The following is a 17,582-nucleotide window of genomic DNA, read 5'->3' on the forward strand; positions in this document are numbered from 1 at the left end:
TGCTCTTGCTGAGTCCGCTTTCCAGCAAGAGGGTAAGAAAGGGTAACTGCTCCAACCCTCATCCCCACAGATGAGGGGGACAGGAGCACGTGGCTACTATCAGCAAAGGACAAGTGGGGAGAGCAGTGGAAGATCATATATATTAAAAAAGTGACAAAATTGAATTAGTATTTGTACAGAAAGGTGTAGGTGGAATAATTCCCTCTGGCCTAGGATCAAAGGAACTCGGAAAAACCATGATGGACCCCTCCCCTGCCCCCGGAGGTGGCCCGAGTCGTTAAGCGGGATTGGTTAGAGTGGGTTCCAGTTGGGTCGTTCTGCGGCAGGCAAGGGGGGCTTAGTTCCTGCAGCACTGGCTCTGGCTAGCTGGGCTGTTCTCCTGCAGATGCACATGGTTCAGGCCTGGAGCACCAGCTGCATTCTGGGGCTCGGTCTTGGGAAGCTTCTTAGCTATTGCCATGAAAATTTCATTCATGTTCATCGCAGTCTTTGCTGATGTCTCCATGAAGGGCAAACTGTTATCATCTGCATAGGCTTGTGCTTCCTGGAACTCCACGGCTCTCTTGCTGGCCAGGTCTCCCTTGTTATCCACCGGTGCAATGACAGTGTTGGGGCTGGCCTGCCTCTGTAAGTCCTTCACCCAATTCTTGGATGTATCTGTATTGGTGATGTCATAGACCACAATGGCTGCCTGCCCCCCCCCATAGTACATGGGGGCTAGATTGTGATATAGCTCCTATCCGGCTGTGTCCCAGATCTCAAACTTGACTGTTGTTATCATCTAAGCAGACAGTCTGTGTGAGGAAGGCTGCTCCAATTGTGCTCTCCTGGTACTCATGGAATTGTCCTTTGACAAAGCGGAGGACGAGGCTAGATTTGCCCACTGCAGATTCCCCCAGCAAGACCAGCTTAAACTGAGATCTTGTTTCCAGCGGCTGGTCCATTGGGTCGTGCTGCGCCTCCCTGACCTGCCACGGCCTGATGCACCTTAGTGGTACCAGTAAGCGTGGGGGCAGGGCCGGTGCTATGCAAAGAGGGACACCCCCCCCAGTGTCTCAGGTTCCGGCCTCCACTCAGGATGGTTAGTTTCTAAAAAAATTTTTATGTATGTGAGTGTATTGCCTGCACATATGTAAATGCACCCATGTCCGGCAATGACAGCCTTGGAACTGGAGTTTCGGACCTTTGGTAGAAGATCCACCCTGAATGTGGGCAATGCTGTGTAATAGACTGTGTGGTGGTGGCGGATAGATGGAAAGCAGACAGAGGCAGAAGCTGGCCAGCACTGGCTCCTGTCCACCACGCCACAGCCTGATGCACCTTAGTGGTACCAGTAAGCGTGGGGGTGGGGCCGGTGCTATGCAAAGAGGGACACCCCCCCCAGTGTCTCAGGTTCTGGCCTCCACTCAGGATGGTTAGTTTCTAAAAAAATTTTTATGTATATGAATGTATTGCCTGCACATATGTAAATGCACCCATGTCCGGCAATGACAGCCTTGGAACTGGAGTTTCGGACCTTTGGTAGAGGATCCACCCTGAATGTGGGCAATGCTGTGTAATAGACTGTATGGTGGTGGCAGATGGATGGAAAGCAGACAGAGGCAGAAGCTGGCCAGCACTGGCTCCTGTCCACCATGAGGTCATCCAGTTCACCACCTGCTCCTCCACCATAATGCTCTTCCTCACCACACACTTGGTCCATGGCAAAGTGTCAGGCCCTGAGCAGGAGGAACCACAAGAGAGGAGTGGGCTCCACTGTCTCTAAGGTAAAACTGTCCTGTTCGCACAGTTCCCATTCCCCACCCCTCCACCCCTGTCCCAGATCATCTCTGTGACACATGACACTCATTTTCTCTCTGATAACTCTCAGTCTAGAATTCAAAAGATTTGAAGATTTATCTACTGAGAGGCAGGACAGGCTGAGTCCACAGATCCTGGTGTAGACTCTGGTCTACCATGTCTCACTTAGGACTTGCTGTACCTCTGACCCTCATGATCCAACCCTCATGGGTGGTCGGTGTTCCTATTGTACCCAACCCTCCTCCCCTCCTTCCTTTACACAGACAACATGTGAAATCAGCCAAAGAGATCCATCAAGGGAAAAAAAGATTTCCTTCAAACGATTCAGAAACATCAAAACTGATTTGTCAGTAGGATTGGTGGCTTACATATACCAGCACTTGGGAGGCTGAGGCAGGAAGATTGCAATTCAGAGCTAGCCTAGATTGCATAGTGAGTTCTAGGCTAACCTCAGCTCCTGTCTCAAAAACCAAACAAAATTCTGCCCGCCCTTTTTCCATATCTGGGATTCAGTTTAAACTGGGAAAGGAGGAGACTCATGTTAAACAGGGGGGTTGGATGCCAGTTTGAATCATCCATATACCAAAGCAGAAGTCCAAGCTGCTCAACAGCTGTCCATTGTCTTGGTACAGTGGAGATGGTCAGCAGCTTGTCAGAAGCTGAGAGGAGAGTGGTACTGCCAGCTGTGTAAGTTGGTGTCACACGCCTGTCCTGATAGGGAAGTGGCAGCAGGCAGGGCTGACTCCTGCCCCTGAAAGTCCCTCTGGTGGGGGAGGAGACAGGCCAAGCACAGGAACAGCTGGGTCTCAAATGTCTCCCAAAGGCTCCTGTAACTGAAGGTTTGTCCTCAGTCCACAGCACTACTGTAAGTTTGAGGACCGTTAAGAAGCAGGGCCTGGCCTGGGGAGACAGCCCATTTGGTAAAGTGCTTGCCAGGTAAGCACTGAGGGCCCGAGTTTGATCTCTGGAACTCATGTAAAAAAGTCAGATGTAGTAATCAAGTCATGTAATCTCAACATGGGGAGGTGGAGCTAGGCAGATCCCTGGGCTTACTGGCCAGCCAGCTTAGCCTACTTGGTGAGCTCCAGGCCAATAAGAGATCTCAAAACACAAGGTGGGAGCTAGGAATATGACTCAGTGGGTGAAGTGGTTGCCACACAGGCACGAGGACCAGAGTTTAGATCCCCAGCACCTATGTAAGGGTCAGGTGTGGTCAAATGTCTATAATCCTAGAGCTGGGGATGAGCAGACCCAGGAGGATCCTAAGGGTTCACCAATCAGCCAGTCTAGCCAAAAGGTGGAGAGTGACTGAGAAAGATATTCTGACATCAACCTCTGACCTCTACAAGCTCCCACATGGGTGGATGCACCTGTAGAACATGTACCATACAACACATACACACCCAAGGTGGACAGTGCTCCTGAGGACTGACATCCAAGGTTATCCCCTGGTCTCCACGTGCATGTACACATACATTCACACTTGATACCAAGTACGTATCTGAATTGCTGGGGTTTGTGTGTCATGGCAGACTAGGGAACAGCCTCAGAAGTGGGGATGGGGCTAGGCTGTGGAGGAAAGACACACAGGCCAAGCTCCGCAGGTGGCCTTGGGCAGGCGGAACAGAGGCAGGTGGGCAGGCCTGGGAGGGGGACTGGGAGAGTGGGAGGCAGGGCTGGTCCAGGCACTGTGAGATTGGAGCTTGCATTGTAGGGGTTGAGGCACGTAGAATTCCAGGTAGGAAAGGCTAGGTCAAGAGGGACTGTTGGTGAGGGCTAAAGCCTGGCCTCTTTCTCAGCAGACGGACCTGCCTGGGGTGGCCCAAGGTCTGGTGGGTGGGGCCCTCCTCTTGGGGATGCCAGGGCTCTCCGTTCTTATTCTACACCAGAGACCTAACAGAGGGGCAAAGATCTTCATGTCTGGCTGACTTTCTCCAGGGGAAAGTGTGGCAGACCCAGAGGGGGATGGGCTAGAAGACTGTGCAGCCAGGGGCAGGGCGTCTGGAGATGCCAAGCTTGGGTGTACTTGGAAGTTGAGTGGCAGCTTTGCTGATGTCAACTGGAGGAAGGTGAGGAAGGTGGGAGCCCACGAGATGCCTCCAGAAGCATGCTACCCCCTCCCCCCAGGAGTGGGAGTCACGGAGGTAGGCGGGGCCTGCTTCGTGCCCCTTGAGGATCAGGAGCCTCAAGGAAGCAGGGGTCTCCCCAGGCATGTCTGTGAGATTCACAGATGCACTGCCTGCAGAAACAGAAGAGGGACTTGCTCACCTGCTATAAGAAGCTGATCACAGCAGCCGCAGCCGGAGACAAGGGCCTATCCTAACAGAAGCTGACTACTGCTCCTGCTAGCAGTAAGGCCACATACTTCCTGTGTCCTGGTAGGGCGGTACTGGATGACTCAAGAGGGGTTGGAAGCCAGAGGCAGCCTCTAGGCACAAAAGGTCAGGCTCCGCTGGGTGCAGGTAATGGGCTATGGCCCTCATTGTTACCAATGGGTTGACTCCTAGAGATCCAGGGAGTGACAGGACCAGAGACATAGTTTGAGAAGCTGTGGCATGTGGGTGCCTGGGCCCTCAGGAAGCAACAGGACAGAAGGAAAGAGGCCGGATGCGCTGTGGGTGCCTCCAGGGTGGCAAGAAGGTGTGGGTCACAGAGATGGGCAGCCCCTGGTATGGGGCAGCCAGGGGACCCTGAAGCCCCTGAGTCTCTCAGAGGGGGCAATGTCATGCCAAATGCTGCCAGGACAGACCATTATGGACTCCATGCCATGGAGCTTCATGAGCTGAGCTGCTGAGAGGAGTGGATCTAGGGCCCCATAGCAGGGGTGGAAGGTATGGGAAATCCCTGGGCTGCAGGGACCCTGTCTGAGTCTCTCAGAGGGGGCAATGTCATGCCAAATGCTGCCAAGACAGACCATTATGGACTCCATGCCGTGGAGCTTCATGAGCTGAGCTGCTGAGAGGAGTGGATCTAGGGCCCCCATAGCAGGGGTGGAAGGTATGGGAAATCCCTGGGCTGCAGGGACCCTGTCCGGGTTCTCTAGCCATAGGGCAGACAGGGCTCATGGGAAGTTCAGCCATTCTCCATGCTAAATGCCTGTTTGTGTTTGGGGTGATTGTTTAGCAAGAGGTCCAAACATCTGGATGAAAGATCCAGTCACAGTGTTTCCAAAACTTGGGGTTGGGCATCATCTAAGCAGACAACTCAACTGCTAAGAGGTTTGCCAAGAATGTCATAGAAGGTAAGTGCACCAGGCCCACTGTGCCAGGGAAATGGACCTGAAGGGGGTGGGCAGAGGCTGGCCTGAGGACTCCCCACAGGGCAGTGTCCAAGAACACCCCCCTTCTGCTCAGCCCACTCCCAGAGAGGCCAGGGGCAGACTTCCACAGTTGTGCCAGGGAAACGGACCTGAAGGGGGTGGGCAGAGGCTGGCCTGAGGGCTCCCCACAGGGCAGTGTCCAAGAACAGCCCCCCCTTCTGCTCAGCCCACTCCCAGAGAGGCCAGGGGCAGACTTCCACAGGCCTGATCTTCCTCTCCTGCTGCAGTGCTGGGCTACGTATGTGGCAGGACCGCAGGCCACAGCCACACTCTCCACCAAACAGAGCTGACTTTTGCTTAGTTGACATTTTAATGCACCTTTGGAGTGGCAGATAATTCCCAAGTTCTCAGGAAAGCAAACCTTCAAATGCATGGGCATGTTTGGGCAGGTGCGGGTACTGGGGCTCCTGCAACGTCCACCTTGCCTGTGTTTCAGGTCAGCAAGGTGGAACGGGAGAAGAGCCAGGAGCTGAGGCAGGTACGTGAACACGAGCAACGAAAGCACGCGGTCCTGGTCACAGAACTCAAGACCAAGCTCCATGAGGAGAAGATGAAGGAGCTGCAGGCCGTGCGAGAGGCGCTGTTGCGGCAGCACGAGGCTGAGCTGCTGAGGGTCATCAAGATCAAGGACAACGAGAACCAGCGACTGCAGGCGCTTCTCAACACCCTGCGGGATGGTGCTCCCGACAAGGTCAAGACGGTGCTCCTGTGTGAGGCCAAGGAGGAGGCCAAGAAGGGGTTTGAGGTGGAGAAGGTCAAGATGCAGCAGGAGATCTCAGAGCTCAAGGGGGCCAAGAAGCAGGTGGAGGAGGCGCTGACCCTGGTCATCCAGGCGGACAAGATCAAGGCAGCGGAGATCAGGAGTGTGTACCACCTGCACCAGGAGGAGATCACCCGCATCAAGAAGGAGTGTGAGCGGGAGATCCGCAGGCTGGTACGTGACTGGTGGGCAGGTGGGAGGGTGGAGGGCAGAGGGTGGAGGCAGCTCTGGCCACTCACTGGCCTGTTTTCTTCACATACCACCTTACACCTTTCCTGTTGGTTCTGAGGACTCCAGAGATGCAGAAGGGCAGACCCAGCTGCCCACAGGCAAGCAAGACCTTGTCTGCCCCTCCATCAGAACTAGCAGTACTCCCCACTTAGAACAGGAAATCTTCAAGTCATCATTCTTGTCTCCCTACAAGGGGCTGTGGAGGATCCCCTGTCAGAGTTCCAGGTTAAGCTAGAAGGCTCACATACTGATGACAGGAGGGTTCTGAGTCACAAGACTCTGGGTCCAGAGAGGTAAGACTGAGAGGTCCCGGTGCTGGGGAGGCCCCTGAGGTTGCTTTGAGATTTCTGTGCCATGTGCACCTGTAGGAAAACATTGCTTGTGGTCCTGACGCTGTGAGACTGCCAGCTTCATAGGCCATTGTCCTCAAAGGACAGCTTCTTTGCATCCCAGGAGGCCCACAGACCAGGAATCTGTGGCAGACCCTGGCCCAGTGCTAAGAACATTCAGGAGTTGGGAGGAATGGATTGGGCACAACTCCTCTCTTGGGAAGGATATTTTCTTAGGAATTTGGGGAACGTGAGCTCTACCCTAGAGGCATGTGCCCTTCTCCCCATGCCATGCCTCATCAAGACCCCAGAACCCTGGGCACCAAGGCACCCTTTGATAGGATGCAGCCATCTCTCTAGTTGGGCGGTACCCAGGAAGCTCTCCCCCACTTCTCCAAGTTCCTGGTGTACAGAGCCAGGCCACATCACTTCACGGACTTTCCAAGGGAATTACATTAATTCTCTGGACATGACCAGAGACAGGACACTGGACACTGTGAAGGGAGCATGTCTTTGCCAGGATGAATATAAGGTACCCTCTCCTTCCTAACCTATAAGGCCTTCCCCCTTTCCAGAATGTTCCCTGCTCCAATTTCCTCTATCTAGAGCCATATGATGTCACTGCCTTTAGTGACAATGTGACATGGTGTGACTGCCCCAGCTTGTCTGTCCAGGGAAGGGAAGGATGTGGCTACCAGGCTGCACACTATCTGTTCCATGGGCCCTCTCGTTTGTCCTGCTGGGAGTTAGTGTTCCTAACCAAGGAAAGCAGTCTTGCTTCTCAACAAGGTTTGTAACAAAAAAACAGCTCTTCCCAACCAGCCCCTCCCACTCCCATTTGGATCCCCAGAGGGAGATACCTGTGACTCCCCCAGTTGCTGCTCCTGGACTTTACCCCAGATGTTCATGATTGCACTGTTTCTTCATCTTAGTCTCTGCTGCCTTCTCTCTCCTGTACACAATGCCTCCTCTGAAAGTGCTGTCCCTTCCCTGCTCCCAGCTCCGCCCCACCCTGCCATATTGTGCTGGCCATGTCTCTGCAGGAACAGATGGTGCATCTGTGGAGAAGCCCCTGAGGAGAGTTGGAGCAGGGTGATGTGAGACGTCCTGGGCAGCATGAGGGGAAACCACTGGGTCTGGCCATTGGGGCTCCAGGTCCAGGGAAGAGCAGCTCCTCAGCACAGCAGGAGCAGGGCTCAGCCCGTGAACTCCCCCATCCACCAGGAATCTCGTATCTAGAGTCCCTTGTCTCCCACTGACTAAGCAGCTCCTCAGCACAGCAGGAGCAGGGCTCAGCCCGTGAACTCCCCATCCACCAGGAATCTCGTATCTAGAGTCCCTTGTCTCCCACTGACTAATCGGCCAGAGGCCAGTATAGGGGAACAAGTGGGGCTATTATATGGGCCAGGTTTCTGATTTTGTTTTCCAGTGCTAGAACTAAACCTAGGCCCTCAAACATGCTAGGCAAGCACTCTCCCACTGAGCCTTATCCCAAGTGTTCACCTTTTGAGTCACAGAGCCTGGAAGGGAGATAGAAGATCCAAGGGGCAAAAAAGAACAGCCAGTGTGCAGCACCGTCCTGGGTTCGGTGAATATACACAGTTGTACTGCTGTGGCTGAGTGTTTAGACACCCGAGGTTCATGCAGGGACTCATGATCCATTGATTGTACCATCCAGTTCATACAACTCTGTGTCCCTTCAAGTTGTTTTTCTTTGCTTAGTTTTCTAAGTGTCCTTGTCATTAATGCACACTTCCCGTTAAATGGTGAACCTCTCAGTGCCGTCAAGGCAGATCTCAACGGTCTGCCTTTGTGGACCATCCTTCCTTGACCATCACATCTCCTCCTGCCCCTCCACCCAGCTGTTTCCTTCCCAGCACACCACTGAACGCTGCTGGCCCCTTTCCTCAAGGCCCGCATACCCTCCCCTCTCCGCTGTCAGACCCAGCCATGTCCCCGTTGCTGAGTTGCACATCTGATTTAGCAGTGTGTTCTCTAGTAGCTTCCAGAGAGAACAAGAGGAAATTTCGAGAGTCCGTGTATGTGAACCATCCCCCGTTCCATCTTCATGCTTGAAATTTTAATGGGGGTCTTGACCTGTGGGTTGGAAATATTTTCTAGCAGGAACTTGAGGTCGTTGTCTCTAAGGTCAGGGCTGCTGATGGAAGTGTGTTAGGACTCTCCCTCTTGATCTGCTCTGTTTCCTACCCAGCCCCACCTTCTCCTGGAGCTCAGGGAACCTTTGAAATGCCACAGTACTGTGTGGATGACACAGGACCTGCTCACCCAGCCAGGCAGGCAGGAGCCTCTCAACCTGTCCTCCAGCTAGGGAACCTGCTGTCAGTGTTTTCCAAACTCCCCATTTGCCTCTTCCCCAGCACCCGCCTTCCCCAGCGCCCCCTTCCCCACCCATGTCTGCTTAACACAAGTCGGTGCTTCGAGTTCACACTGAGTTTCTTATTTTTCTCTCCAACCTTAGCTCTCTGTTCAGCTTTCTAGGACATACCTCCAACTTTCCCCACTTCTCTGTTTATTGCAGACGTTCTAATTGTCAAAGGTATTTGTTCTCCAAAGCAAGCCCTTTCGCTCTTCCCTCTCAGTCGTCGGTGCAACACTGATTCTCATCTCTCCAAAAACACTATACTTGGCTACTTCTAAGTGTTCGGCTCCTTTGTGTTTCTTTGGAGTTCCTTTGGGCTCTTGTCTTCCCTGTTGATGGAGTCTCTTAGCTTCCTACTTGCATTCCAGCTCGGGGAACACAGGGATATGTATAAGGGATCTGCTACCTAGGGGCTTTACATTAAAGTGAACTTTCAAGACTTACGGTATTGGGGGATTTTTTTCTTCTATCTTTAAAAAAAGAGATTTATAGGCTGGACGTCGTGGCACATGCCTTTAGTCCCAGCACTCAGGAGGCAGAGGCAGATGGATCTTTGTGAGTTCGAGGCCAGCCTGGACTACATAGTGAGTTCCAGACCAGCTAGGGCTATAAGGAGATCCTGTTTCAAAAAGACCAAATTAAAAAAAAAAGAAAAAGAAAAAGAGATTTATTTTTTATGTGTACAAGTGGTTCTGTTTGCTGTGTGTAAATGCTTTGTTTCTTGTTCAGCTAAGGATTTTAGAACTGTTCTCAGACTCTTTGTCAGGGGAGGAGAATGTATTGAGGTATCTTGGTATGTAGCCCTGAATGGCCTGGAATTTGCTATGTAGACCAGCCTGGCCTCAAACTTGTGATGACCCTGCTTCTGCCTCTCCAGTGCTGGGACTACAGCCATCTTACCACTTGTTCCCAGGCTTTGTTTGCTGACTGTGATACTGAGTCAGTTGTCTTCTTAACTCTCTTGTTTGAGGATTAATTTCACTCTGTACAGATAATTTAATAGCTGGTCTTAACCACTGAGCATCTCTCCAGCCTCCTGTCTTTTTCCTTCCCAAGGAAGAATTCCAGTCACTTTGGTTACAGTAAGGAAACTTAAAAACATCAGGAAGGAAATGAAGAATTTAAACTTGCGATTGTAGGTGACATGACCTTGTATGTAAAAATATCCTAATAAATTCATAAAATATGGCTGAGAAGCTCAGTGGGGGGTGCTTGCTTAGCATGTTCCATATCCTGGGTTGAGAGAGAGGGAAAGAGGAGGAGAGAGGGAGACAGGGAGAGAGAGGGGGAGAGGAGGAAAAAGAGGGAAAGAGGAGGAGAGAGGGGAAAAAGAGACAGAGGAGGAGAGAGGGAAAGAGAGAGGGAGACGGGGGGAGAGAGAGGGAGAGAAAGAGGAGAGGGGGGAGAGAGAGGGAGACGGGAGAGGGAGAGAAGGAGGAGAGGGGGAGGGGGGAGAGGGCAGAGAGAGAAGGAGAAAGAAAGGGAGACCAAGGTGGAGGGAGAGGGGGAGAGAAACTTAAGTTCAGCAGAGCTTTAGGATATGAGATCAACACAGAAATCAGCTGTATTTCTGTCTCTACTAAACACAAACTATGCAAACTGATTTTTAAATTTCACTCAAAAGGTCATAAAAAGAAATATTTAGGAATAATTTTACAAAATAAATGCAAGATTCATACACTAAAGAGTCTTTAATCCCAGCACTCAGGAGGCAGAGGCAGGCGGATCTCTGTGAGTTCAAGGCCAGCCTGGTCTACATAGTGAGTTCCAGGACAGCTGGGGCTACAGGGAGACCTGTCTCAAAAAGACCAAAAAAATAAAAGGCACAAAATGTTGGTGAAAGAAACTGCAGATAAACAGATGAAATCAGTGCTCACTGACTGGAGACCCAACAGCTCAGATGCTGTCTCCCCAGACTGACACAAGCTAAACACAGTGCTTAGCAAACCGCAGGACTGGACAAACTGATGCTAAAATTTACATTAAAATGCAAGTAAGTTCCCCTGTGGTTCGTTTTGACATTCCTAATTGTAACATTTTGTGGTGTTAGTTTGAGCCATCTCTCCAGCTCCCAAGCCAAGCTTGTCTTTATCTTTTAAGGAAGTAGCTTTTTCTCTTGTGTGCAGCCTGACTGAAAAGTGTGTCTCCTGCACCTCAGCCTCCTCTGTCCTGAGCTAAATGTTCTTTTGTTGCTGTGAGTCAGGGTATCATGTAACCTGTCTGTCTTAGTTTGTTTCTCCATCGCTGTGACAAAACACTCTGACCACTACCAACTTGGGGAGGAAAGGGTTTATTCAGTTCACATCTCCCAGGTCACAGTTCATCAGGGAGCCCAAGGTAGGAACTCAGGGCAGGAACCTAGAGGCAGGAGCTGGAGCACAGGCCATGGAGGAACGCTGCTTACTGGCTTGCTCCCCTGGCCCCTGCTCAGCCTGCTCTCTTATGCAACACAGGCCCACCTGCCCAGGGGTGGCACCACCCAGAGTGGGCTGGACCCTCCGACATCACTCAACAATCAAGAAAATGCCCCATAGACATGGCCACAGGCCAGTCCAATGGAGGCAACTCCCCAATTGAGGCTCCCTCAACCCAGGTGTGTCAAGTTGACACTAAAGCTATCCAGCACACTATCTGTAGCATTACATAGTCAAGGACCTTGAACTTCTGATTCTCCTGCCTCCACCTCCCAAAGGCTGGGATTACAGGTGTGCACCACCTCACCCGGCTTCCCACACTAACATTTTCAGACCAGTGGGGCTTCTAACTCGCTCCTCTTGGGTCCTGTGTGCCTCCAAGCTGTGAGACCCTCTCAGCCCTGTAAGAAGCCCAGGTTTCCTGAGCAGTCAGGCCTCCCAGTCAGACCTCCCACTCAGGCCCTCCTCTTCATGCCATCCCTGACTCTTCTTGGATCTGGAGACTTCTGCATAAACGTAAGAACTTTTCCTATGTGAAAAGTGACTGGGACTTTCATTTAGAGTTAACCAAGCTGTCAAAGGATAAACTTCAACGGTACAATCATAACTCATACTAATATACAACTTACACATGCCAAGGATTTTATTTAACTCACTAACTGAATAGGAGACCTATAAGATACTAATCAAAGAGACCTTTCTCTGCCTGGTAGCACTCAAATATATTCCACACATAGGACATGTGACTTCTAGCAACGTTCTCCATTCTTTCCACAGAGCCATGAAATGTCTGAGTAGAGCACACCCAAGCCATCCCTCTGCGGGGCCGCACAGTCCCCAGAGCTGTTCTAATGACACGACAGTCAGGTGTTTCTGTTTCAATCTCCCACAGTTTTTCCCTGTGGAAACCACAGTCAATCAGGGGAATCGCCTTTATTTGCCATCTCAAAGCTTGAAGACATATACACCCTTCCAACATGAAGGTCAGTATCTCCGTCTTGAGACCCCTGGCTCAACAGTTCTAGAGCCGTGGGTCTGGATCCTGTCCAACATAGAGTGTGTGGATCATGCTCCATCTGCTGCATTACAAATCGTTCCCACTAGGTGTCACTGTTGGAGCCCATTCCCCTGGTCATGCTGGGGACCCCATCTTACCTCTCCAGGCTGGTGCCTTAAGTGGCCCTCACCCAAGCATTGGGGGGGTACAGCTCCCACCCACCCTTTGCCACCCCACACTCCACCCCAAGTCATGGCTCTCAGAGACCAGCCATATATAAATTCTGTTTTATACAATTTAAATGACATAATAAAAAACCCAAAGGATGTACTTGCCTCTGCCCAGGGGACAGGAGGTGCTGGAGCAGTGTCACCCCAGGGCCAGTCAGTGCTGCCAATGAATCTAGAAGCCAGGCCCAAGGCTCCTAGCACAGGGCCATCTCTTCTTGTGACATTGCCCAGTAGGGTCCTCCTCCACTGTCAGAGGCCTCAGGCCCACCTACATCTCACTCTGGCTCTAGTTGATAGAGACATTTTGCTTTCTGAAAGCCGATTGTAGATTTGTGTCTACTCTCCAGACTCTGAGTTGCAGCTGTATCTGAAGGGCAGTGTGATGGGAGGTGCCAGGTTGGAAATGCACTGGGTTTGCAGCGAGGGTCCAGCTGACAGGAAGCAGCTCAGGAGCTGCTATAGCTAGGGGAGAAGAGGATGGGACCTTGCCCAGGACAAGGAGCCCAGAGGCATTTCTGGGGATGCTGGAGATTGAAACTGTCTGGAGCAGGGCAGAGCAGGAAAGGGGGAGGGAAGGTAGCCCATAGGTGGCCTAACCCCCAGGACTGAGGACAGGTCTGGCTCAGAGAAGAGGCTGGGTATGCAGAGGTTAACTAGGCTTTGACCTAGTGATGGGACAGTGGCCTCCCTGGGCCCAGAGTTCAGAGCTTTATCCACACGGGAAGGTTATCAGAAAGCCCCACAGGCCAGACAAGCTTGGGGTTCTCTGAGGCTCCCCCATGGAGAGACCCTGACTGTGGTTACATTTGGAAATGTTTGACGCTCTCTGTCACTTGCACTGTCTGTCAGGGACTCTGCCCTTCATCATGTGACATACCAGCTGGCATTGAATACGGCCAGTGTGGTGTGGGTGAAGGCCCAGAAATGGCTCTTGAGAGCTTTTCACAGTCTTACGTCATCCTGTCATCCAAGCTAGTATGTGTGAGCTGTGGCCCCAGGAAAGACAGCACATCAGTCAGTGGGCAGCACTGTGGTGGGACCAGGAGGAGGGGGCTGTGCAAGTCTGGAAATCCTGCTGAAACCTAGGCCCTGGGGACAGAGCACAGTGGATCAAGCTCCCTTCCCTAGATGCTCTGAGATTGCTGGGCTGGGAAGGGGTGCTGAGAAGGTTCTGGAATGTTCAGCTCAGAGCCTCCTAAGTGAACACTATAATTTAAGGTTCTGCCTCTCTGCCCTAGCCAGAGGCATCATCTAACTCTAATTGAAGTCTGCTCTGTGTGCTACTCCAATGTGACATCTCTAGCAGGTACCCACCCAGTTGATAGTTGTTGGATAGATTCTGACCTGGGGCCAGGTTGGGCCATACCTGCCACCAGAGCCAGCAAAGTGTTGATCCTAGACCCCTAAATGCTGGCCTGGGGTGTAGCCTGGTGGGAATCAAAGACCTCAGAGAGAGGCTGGGTAGAGAAGAGGAGAGGAGAGGGGAGAGGGGAGAGGAGAGGAAAAAGGGCCAAGATGTGACAGATAGACATTGCAGACACATCCGTCCAGGGCAGGACAGGGCTGAGACAGCATAGGACTTGAGACTCCTGCTGGTAACACTAGCTCACCTGTGTTCAGCAGTCTACAGACATCGCAGACACATCCGTCCAGGGCAGGACAGGGCTGAGACAGCAAGGACTTGAGACTCCTGCTGGTAACACTAGCTCACCTGTGTTCAGCAGTCTATGCTGTGCTTAGAAAGTCACAGTATGGAGAGTCAGAGCTGCCTGTCTACTGCCCCAATGCAGGTTCAAGTCAGACTCTCTCTGGTGAGACTTGGGACCAATGCAGCCCCCTTGGTTCTAGAAGAGTCCAAAGCCAACTCATCTGTGCACATTCCACTCAGTTGTCGTGGTTAAGCTGGTCCCTGGTGGCTTTCTTGACCAAATTTTCAGTAATGTCAGAGTGAAATGGAAGGGGTGGGGTACCTCACACCCAAAGGTTTGGGGCCACTTGCTCCAGCTCACTGTGATCTCAGTTGGGGACAGTCCCCTCACATCCCTCCAGCCTATGCTACACCGAGGGCGGAGCTGTGCTGGGGCCCCTCGAGCATTGGTACAGGACTGCTGTAGAGTCTGGGAGGTTCTGCCGTGCATGCATGCAGCAGTTGGCACATAGCATTTGTTCACTGAAATACAACCTTGGGGTGTTATTAAAAATTCTATGAAAGAGAAGAATTATAGACACAAAGCAATTTCCTCTTCCTCATAAAGATCTGTGATTTTGCTTCATATGTGCCTTGGGGGCTGGTGATCAGGAGAGTGTAGAGGCCCTCTTCTCCAACGGAGCAGAGTCAGCATAAGTTACCTTTGAGAACAGTACTCCTCAGAGATAGTAGCTTTCCCAGGTCCCAGGGTGCTCCTGGGTAATGCTTCAAGTTTGACCAAAAATCTGTGATTGTACATTCAAACCAACCACAGCCAGTGCTGCCAGACTTGGAGTTGGTTTTTCTGACCTCTAGGGAACAGGTCCTGGCAGTCACTGCTGTCTGAGGGGAGGGAGGGTCCTAGAGCCAAGGTGCTGAACAAGGTCCTGTGTTCCCAGGTACAGGTGTCCACTAGGATGCCTGCTTGGGACATGCTCAGGCAAATCCAGGGCCTTTAAAAACTGCAATGAATGAACTGTACCCAGCTGGAGGTGAAGGCTGGGTATTTATATTTGTTTTTCTATCCATTTGTGAAGACCAAGTGATGGCTGCTCTATGGTGACGGCACAAATCCAGAGGGAAGGCTGGTGAGGGCTGGCCAGCGTTTGCACACATGGCCACCATTGAGCTCAGACATGGAGCACCAAACCTTCCCTGAGAGGCTCTTTCCCTCCCGCCTATTGCTCTTGCTCTCCAACTTCCTGGGAACCACACCTGCAGGATGTTCCCAGACGGTCCATCAGTGAGTTATCCACTCCTCTCTGAAGGATGTTCCTGCTGTTTTAGGTTCTGGCTATCACAAATGTCTCCATCATATCCTTGGGTGGTGGTGTGTACTGGTTTCTCCCATCTTTGTGGCCGAAGGGAGTTGCTGGGCCATAGGGAAAGCCAGTGCCAACCTTAGAGCATGTAGTCGTCCAAGGGGGTGAATCAGGCCCTTCTCAGCCTCTAAGGAGCAGGGTCCCCTTTAACTCCTCATGCAGCCGCACTGCTGCTCTGTCACAGCAGTGAGAAAGACCGCCTCACTCTCCTGGCCATTGGTGTGTGGCCCCTTGTACAGCACCCGTCGACTGTGGAACTTGTCTTTTCCTGAGTGCTCTCTGAATTCTCTCGTGCTCCGGCTAGTGGACCTGTCTTCTCGGTGTGGCCCAGACTCCTCATCAGCGTCTAGATGAACACGAGTCCTAACTTCAAGGAGACACAATTTGTTGATTCTTTTAATGTGCTCTTTGTATCCTTTACCTTCCCAAGGTCATGGAAAGACTCCTGTGTTGTCACCAGACACTGGATTATTTCATTCTGTGGCCTTTGTGAATGGTGTGAGGCTGGGGCCAGCCTTCCTCCTTGCTCAGTGAACACCTAACCACTGTGGGACTAAATCCTTCCCCAGCTGAACTGCAGCTGGACCCTGGCCTGTGTCACATGACCCTATTTCTGTGACTGTTCATAACACTTTTCATCTGCTTTTCTGCCTCATTAGCACAATTTTTTTCTTTTTTTCTTTTTTTTTTTTGGTCTTTTTGAGAAAGGGTCTCCCTGTAGCCCCAGCTAGCCTGAAACTCGTTATGAAGACCAGACTGGCCTCAATCTCACAGGGATCTCCTGCCTCTGCCTCCTGAGTGCTGGGACTAAAAGCATGTGCCACCACACCAGACCTAGCTTTTTAAATTTTTGCTGCAGATATATAAAAATGCAATTGGTTTTTATACTGATTTTGCATCTGCAATCTTGCAACCTTCACTGTAATTCTAACAGCCTGTGATGCATATTTAGTTTTATTTTTAAAAAGCTTTATTTTAATTACATGCGTGTGTGGGTCTGTGTATGGGTACATGCATGTGAGTATTGGCATCCGAAGTCAGAGGAGTCAGATCTCCCTGGAGCTGGAGTTTACAGGTAGGTAAAGCTGCCCAGTAGGGGTTCTGGGAACTGAACTGTAAGCGCAGTATGCATTCTAACTGCCGAACATCTCTCCAGCCCTGTTTCTAGATTTTCCTCTGCATAGCTGGGCCTACTGGGATAGGCCTGAAAGCCCAGCTACTCAGGGGCTGAAATAGGAGGATTGTGTTCCAGGCCTGCTTGGGAAACTCAGTAAGACCCTGTCTCAAAATAAAAAGTGAGGGGCTGGAGAGATGACTCAACTGTTAAGAGCACTGGCTGTTCTTGCAAAGGACCTGGGTTTGGTTCCTATCACCCACATGGTGGCCAGTAACCATCCGTAACTCCAGTTCCAGGGGATTCAGTGACCTCTTTGACCTCCACAGGCATTGCATGACATGGGTACATTTATACAGATTCACGCAATACAATCATACACATAAAAATAAAAATGAAAATTAATTTTTAAAAGTGAAGGATTAAGGTTATAACTCCATGATAATACATTTGTCTAGCATGTGCAAGGCCCTAGGTTTAATCCCTACTACCAAAAACATATTTTCGTGCATGTAATCCTATTCCTTTTCACTCATGCCTTTGATTGATTTTCTTGTCTTAGCACGCTGGTTATGCAGATTGTAGAAAGCCCCTTTCTCCTCCTAGCCTCAGAGGAAAAGCACCAGCTTTTATTTACCACCATGTATGGTGTGAGCTGCAGGGTTGTTTGTTGGTTATACTCTTGGTCAGAGTAGAAAACTCCATTAATCTAGTTTGCTGAAATTTTTTTTTTTTGGTCTTTTTGAGACAGGGTCTCCCTGTAGCCCCAGCTGTCCTGGAACTCACTATATAGACCAGGCTGGCCTCAAACTCACAAAGATCCGCCTGCCTCTGCCTCCCAAGTGCTGGGATTAAAGGCATGTGCCACCATACCTGGCCTGCTGAAAAAATCTTTTTAATTAATTAATTAATTTTATTTTATGTGTTATGAGTGTATTGCCTGCATGTATATAAGTGCACCCTGTCATGCATTGCCTGCAGAGGTCAGAAGAGGGTGTT

The 17,582-nt window shown here is 51.1% G+C and overlaps 1 protein-coding gene and 1 pseudogene across 1 annotated transcript in view; one reads left to right on the forward strand and one right to left on the reverse strand.

Annotated features, from left to right (window-relative positions):
* The window catches only part of Jakmip3 (Janus kinase and microtubule interacting protein 3), a 99,201-nt gene that overhangs the window by 15,243 nt on the left and 66,376 nt on the right, over positions 1 to 17,582 (forward strand). Inside the window, exon 2 of the mRNA XM_008823146.2 lies at positions 5,556 to 6,053. Within this exon, the coding sequence (XP_008821368.1) occupies positions 5,556 to 6,053 (498 nt within the window). The remainder of the gene's footprint in view (positions 1 to 5,555; positions 6,054 to 17,582) is intronic.
* Positions 338 to 2,893, reverse strand: LOC103725850 (annotated as a pseudogene).

This window comes from Nannospalax galili, unplaced genomic scaffold, assembly GCF_000622305.1.
Source record: "Nannospalax galili isolate Female #2095 unplaced genomic scaffold, S.galili_v1.0 scaffold49, whole genome shotgun sequence".
In the NCBI taxonomy this organism is placed as follows: domain Eukaryota; kingdom Metazoa; phylum Chordata; class Mammalia; order Rodentia; family Spalacidae; genus Nannospalax; species Nannospalax galili.